Source organism: Diabrotica virgifera, chromosome 3 (assembly GCF_917563875.1).
Source record: "Diabrotica virgifera virgifera chromosome 3, PGI_DIABVI_V3a".
Lineage (NCBI taxonomy): Eukaryota > Metazoa > Arthropoda > Insecta > Coleoptera > Chrysomelidae > Diabrotica > Diabrotica virgifera.
The window spans coordinates 142,420,993-142,427,076 of NC_065445.1; the positions used below are offsets into that span (position 1 = coordinate 142,420,993).

At 37.5% G+C, this 6,084-nt stretch overlaps 1 protein-coding gene across 1 annotated transcript; it reads left to right on the top strand.

Moving 5' to 3' along the window:
- Positions 1-4,699: 4,699 nt before the first annotated feature.
- On the top strand, positions 4,700-5,728 carry LOC126881339 (insulin-like growth factor-binding protein complex acid labile subunit). The gene has a single exon (XM_050645563.1). The coding sequence runs from the start codon at positions 4,722-4,724 to the stop codon at positions 5,649-5,651; it is 930 nt and encodes a 309-aa protein (XP_050501520.1). The 5' UTR covers positions 4,700-4,721; the 3' UTR covers positions 5,652-5,728.
- The last annotated feature ends 356 nt before the right edge of the window (positions 5,729-6,084 follow it).

The following is a 6,084-nucleotide window of genomic DNA, read 5'->3' on the forward strand; positions in this document are numbered from 1 at the left end:
GTAATGATTCTCACATCCTAATCTACTGTTTCTGTGTTCCGTGATATGTTAGGAAGCCTACTGTGTTGCATGTTGTCGAAGGCTTTCTCAAAGTCAACCAAACATATGAATACGTCACAGATGATTCCTGTTCTGCTCTCATCTAGTAGTCTAGTCTAGTACACTCTCAAGAAAACTTTTAAAACATGGTTCATCAAACTGATGGTCCTATATTCCTCACATTTCATTGCGTTGGATTTTTTGGGTATTGGGATGAACTCAGATATTAGCAATTCTTTCGGAATTTCCTCAGTATAGTAAACTTCGTTGAATAACTCTACCAGTATATCCATGTGGTTCTGTGTTAGTAATCTTAAAATTTCTGTAGGTATTTTATCCTGTCCTACTTCTTTAATTTTTCTGTATATGTTAATGCTGTCATATTGTGTATCTAATCTTTTTATCTCTACACATTTTTCGGATAGCCACAATTCCTTTGTTTCTTTGATTTTTATTTAATTGTTTTATTTACGTTTTTGTATTGTTGTTCATTTTTATTTCTATATCTTTTTCCGATATCAATGACTTTCTTGTGTTATCCATTGTTTGCTTTTAGGAAATGGGAAATTTCTCAGGATCTTCTTTAACTCTTTTCATTTTTCTGTAGTATTAAGTTGTTCTTGTCTTTCTACTTTCTGAACTTCCTGTTGTATTTGTTTTTTGATCTCTTAGCAGAGCTCAGCTTATTTTAGTCTTCTTATATTAATTCTATGTGTTTTGTTTACTGTTTTTATTTTCTTTATTTTGAGTTTCATGTCTGCTAAAACAAGGTTGTGGTCACTTGCTATATTTGCTCTAGACCAGGGCATTTAGCACTAGAAACACCCGAATAAATAATTTTTTAAATACAGCACCTAGAGACTTGCAGTTTTTGCATTATGTTCAGGATGACGTCAGGAAAAAAGTGTACTATTCAAAAATGGGTGGAAATGCATAATTGCCCTGTAAAGTGCATAAAATTCATCCAAAATTTCATAAATATAAAAATATAGTCAAAATCAATATACTAAGCAACAAAATTTATTATTTGGAGCGTTTTCGGGGTCACTAAATACGATTACGCCATCAGACCTGATCCCCGGATCACCTGGTGCCCAAGCTCACGGCAAGAGACGTCATTTTCTGGAGTTTCGATGGTTTTCGGCATTAAATCGATGCAAACGGATTATTCACGAGTTTTAGGGGTCGCTAAATACGAATATGATATCAGAATTGACCTCCGGAGTACCTGATGCCCAGGGTCGCTACTAAGGCACGTCATCTTCTGGAGTTTAGAGGGATTTCGGCACTAAATTGATGCAACTGGAGTACTCGGGGGATTTTGAGGTGGTTAAACACGAAGATGCCATCGGGATAGACCTTAGGATCACCTGGTGCCCAAGGCCACTGCAAGGGACGTCATCTTTTGGAGTTTCGAGGGCTTTCGGTATCAAATTGATGCAAGCGGATTCCTTACGGGATTTTGAAATCGCTAAACACGAATATGCCATCAACACCGACTCCCTGTGCACCTGGTGTCCAAGCTCACTGCAAGGGGCGTCCTCTTCTGGAGTTTGAGAGATTTTGGCATTAAATTGATAAAAATGGATTACTCGGCGATTTTTGAGTCGTTAAACACGAATATGCCATCAGAACTGACCTCTGGATTACCTGGTGCCCAAGGTCACTGCAAGGGACGTCATCTTCTGGAGTTTCGAGGGCTTTCGGTATTAAATTGATGCAAACGGATTACTAACGTGATTTTGGAATTGCTAAACACGAATATGATATCAGAATTGAACTCCGGAGTATCTGGTGACGAGGTTCGTTACTAGGGCACGTCATCTTCTGGAGTTTCGAGGGTTTTCAGCATAAAATGGATGCAGATGGATTATTCGGGGGGTTTTTGAGGTCGCTAAACACGAATATGCCATTAGAACAGACCAACGGATCACCTTTTGCCCAGGGTCACAGCAAGGGACGTCATATTCTGAAGTTTCGAGAAATTTCATTAAATTGATGCAAATGGAATATTGAGGGGTTCTTTTCGGTATTCAATTGATACAAACGGATTACTTACTAATCGGATTTTGGATTTTTTGAACACGATTGCATCATCAGAACAGACACCATAGCACCTGGTACCAGGAACACGACATCTTCTGGAGTGTCGAGAGTTTTCGGTACTTAATTGATGCAAATGGATTGCTCATAGGTTTTTGAGGTTTCTGAACATAAACACGCCATCAGAACAGACACCGGAGCACCTGGTGCCTAAGTCACGTTATCTTCTGTAGTTTCGATGGTTTTCGGTACTAAATTAGTGCAAATGGATTACTCTTGGGTGTTTGGGGTTGCTGAACATAATTATTCCATCAGACCTAACCCACGCAGCATCTGGTGCCTAAGGTAGGTCAACTTCTGGAGTTTCGAGTGTTTTCGGTACTAAATTGATGAAAAAGGATTACTCATGGGTTTCTGAGGTATCTGAACATGAAAACGCCATCAAAATAGACACCGAAGCACCTAGTGCATAAAGCACGTTATCTTCTGGAGTTTAGAGTGTTTTCGATACTAAATTTATGAAAAATGGATTACTTTTTGGTTTTGGGGTTGTTGAACAAGAATATGGCTTACATGAGGAATTATGGAGTATCTTGTGATTACGGTAATCACTAATAACGTCAACGAATAATAACACTCATATAAAAAAAATAAATAGATCAATACAGTAGAGTTCGTATTCCGCAAACCCAAAAACCTATGAGCTATTTCGTTTACATCAATTTAGTACCAAAATTTTTCTAAACTCCATAAGATGATATACCTTAGGCACCAGTTGCTCCGGTGTTTGTTCTGACAGCGTATTTGTCTTCAGCAACCCCCAAAACCCATGAGTAATCCGTTTGAATATATTTATAACTCTCAAAAGCTCCTCCAAATATCCTCAAAACTCCAGAGGATAACGTGCCTTAGGCCCAAGTGCTCCGGTGTTTCTTCTGATGGCGTATTTGTGTTTAGCAACCCCAAAAACCCGTGAGTAATCTGTTTGCATCAATTAAGTACCTAAAACTTTCGAAAATCCAGAAAATGGCGTGCCTTAGGTATCAGGTCCTCCGGTGTTTGGTCTGATGGGGTATTCGTGTTCAGTATCCCCAAAAACCTATACGTAATCTGTTTGCATCAATATAGTACCGAGAACCTCGCCTAGTGGATGACGCCCCTTGCAGTGACCCTGGGCACCAGGTTCCACGATCGTCTGTTTTGATGACATGTTAGTGTTTACCGACCTAAAAAAACCCCCGAGTAATTTAGTTTCATCAATTTAATGCCGAAATTCCTTAAAACTTCAGAAGGTGCTGTCCCTTGTAGTGATCTTGGGCACCAGGTGCACAGGGGGTCGGTTGTGATGGCATATTCGTGTTTAACGACTTCAAAAACCCTCCAGTAATCCATTTGCATCAATTAAATGCAGAAAACCCTCGAAACCCCAGAAGATGACGTGCACTAGTAGCGACCCTGGGCACCAGGAATTCCAAAGTTCAATTATGATGGTATATTCATGTTTAGCGACCCCAAAAACCGTAAGTAGTCCATTTGCATCAATTTAATACCGAAATCCCTCGAAACTCCATAAGATGACGTCCCTTGCAGTGACCATGGGCACCAGGTAATCCAGAGGTCTGTTCTGATGGCATATTCGTGTTTAATCACCTCAAAAACCCCCAGAATAGTCCAGTTGCATAAATTTAGTGCCGAAATCCCTCGAAACTCTAGAAGATGAAGTGCTTTAGTAGCAACCCTGGGCACCAGGTACTCCGGAGGTCAATTCTGATGGCATATTAGTACTTAGTGACCCCTAAAACCCGTGAGTAATCCGTTTTCATCGATTTAATGCCGAAAACTATCGAAACTCCAGAAGATGACGTCTCTTGCACTGACCTTGGGCACCAGGTGATCCGGGGGTCAGTGCTGATTGCGTAATCGTTTTCAGTGACCCCAAAAAACCCACAAATAATAAATTTTGTTCCTTAGTGTACTGATTTTGACTTTATTTTTATATTTATGCAATTTTGGATGCATTTTATGCACTTTACAGTGCAATTATGCATTTCCACCCATTTTTGAATAGTAGACTTTTTTCCTGACGTCATCCTGAACATAATGCAAAAAACTTCAAGTCTCTAGGTGCTGTATTTAAAAATTTATTTATTTTGTGCTAAATGCCCTCGTCTACTCCTTGGTATCTAAGTTGTAATCGATACTATGGCGTTACGAAATTTTTGGTTTATAATGTAGTAAATCTGGTTATCTATTATATTTTAACTGTCATCTCTGGGGGCTTTTCAGGTGTACCTATATTCTTCAGACTGCTAGTTTGAAGCATGTGTTCATGTTTGAAGCATAGTTCGTTGTCTTTGAAAAACTGAACTAGCCTCTCTCCTCTCTAATTACGTGTTCCTAGTCCATATTCGCCTGCTACTTCTCCATCTTTTCCTTTCTCACTATGTTTAGGATATTGTTTTATTTCTCAGAGGACCTTAAAGCCTACCATATATCATATTTCGTTTTAATGCAGAATTTGTGTTTACTTGCTTAATTTTACAAACACCTCCATGAGACAGCACGACCCCGTATATCGAAGGTTAAAGTGTATCTTTTCAGTGAAATGTAGCATAATATAAAAACATCTATTCATCAATATGTCGTTAAAAACGACCGTTCTAATTTTATTATCGATTACTGTGTCAACGATAACTTCAAAATATTGCAATTCTAGCCACCTTCGAGATGGCATGTACTTCTTTAGTATCAAAGAAAACTTTATGTACTATCCTTGGAATACATATGTACCACCCGAGGGACAGGTGAAGTTTATGATAGCCAGAGAACAAAATATTCCGCAAATATGTAAGGATGCTACCAGGTACAACACATTGCGAGAGGTTATATTCTATAAAATTAATTTGCAGTACATGGAACCTGGATTGTTTCATAGTAGACATTTGGAGCAGATATTTATACAATATAACCAGTTGAAAAATATTCCTCTAGGATTGTTTAATGGTACTAAAATAAGGAGTTTGGTGTTGAGTGATAACCAAATTGAATATATTGATGATGGAGCTTTCAAAGATATGTCCAAATTGGAAGCTATTGCTTTGGATTTTAATAAGCTGAAATCATTCAATCCAGAATGGTTTATTGGTTCTAGTGTCTTCCATGAGTTACGTTTCATACATAATGAATTGAGGGACCTACCAGCGGAGACTACAAAATATATGGTGGAATCTTTCGACAAGCCAGGGTTCAAAGTATTTGGATCTATCAACTTTGATAACAATGGTATTCAATTTATTCATCAGGATGCCTTTAGTAACCTAAGGTATTTCGGAGCGATCAGTTTGAGTAATAATAAAATCCTGGGACTGCCCGATAAAGTATTTAGCCGGTTTGAATTTTTGTTGACACTATACATGAAGTCTAATTCCTTTAAATGTTTTACCAACCACACCGTAAACAGTTTTCATGGTGTAAAGAGATTGTTTTTGGGAGATAATCATATCAACGGCGATTGTGTGCAAAGGATTAAAAAATATTTTTATTGGAAAAATGATTTAGTGTATTTTTAAAACGTTTGTGTACCTAATCTAGTTTATTTCATTTATACCCTAGTTTGGTAAACTTAATAAAGAGTTTTTAAAAGACAGTAATTAATTTTCTTAATTGATTTAACGACGTAAAATTTACAGTTTTTAACACGTGTATATATGTGTATTTGTTTATATTATGGGATTTGGCCACAATTATTGGTGAAATGAAAATTACATTTTTTTTATTTAAATTTATTATGTGTCTCGTCTGCAATGTCCATTGACACAAACAATATTCGATACACAATAATTAATTACAATGAGCACTTATAACTAAATATTATTATAGTAGCCCAATAAATGACCGTTGTGGAGTGTAATTTTCAGGGGCAACTCCGAATTGCATGAAAATTTGGATTTAGGTTCTACTTACCCTCCACTTCAAAGTTGAATTTGTCCCATTGGTTGCTTT

Bases quoted from the DNA above. Each gene is read 5' to 3' on its own strand.
- LOC126881339 (XM_050645563.1), top strand. From the start codon at position 4,722: ATGTCGTTAAAAACGACCGTTCTAATTTTATTATCGATTACTGTGTCA.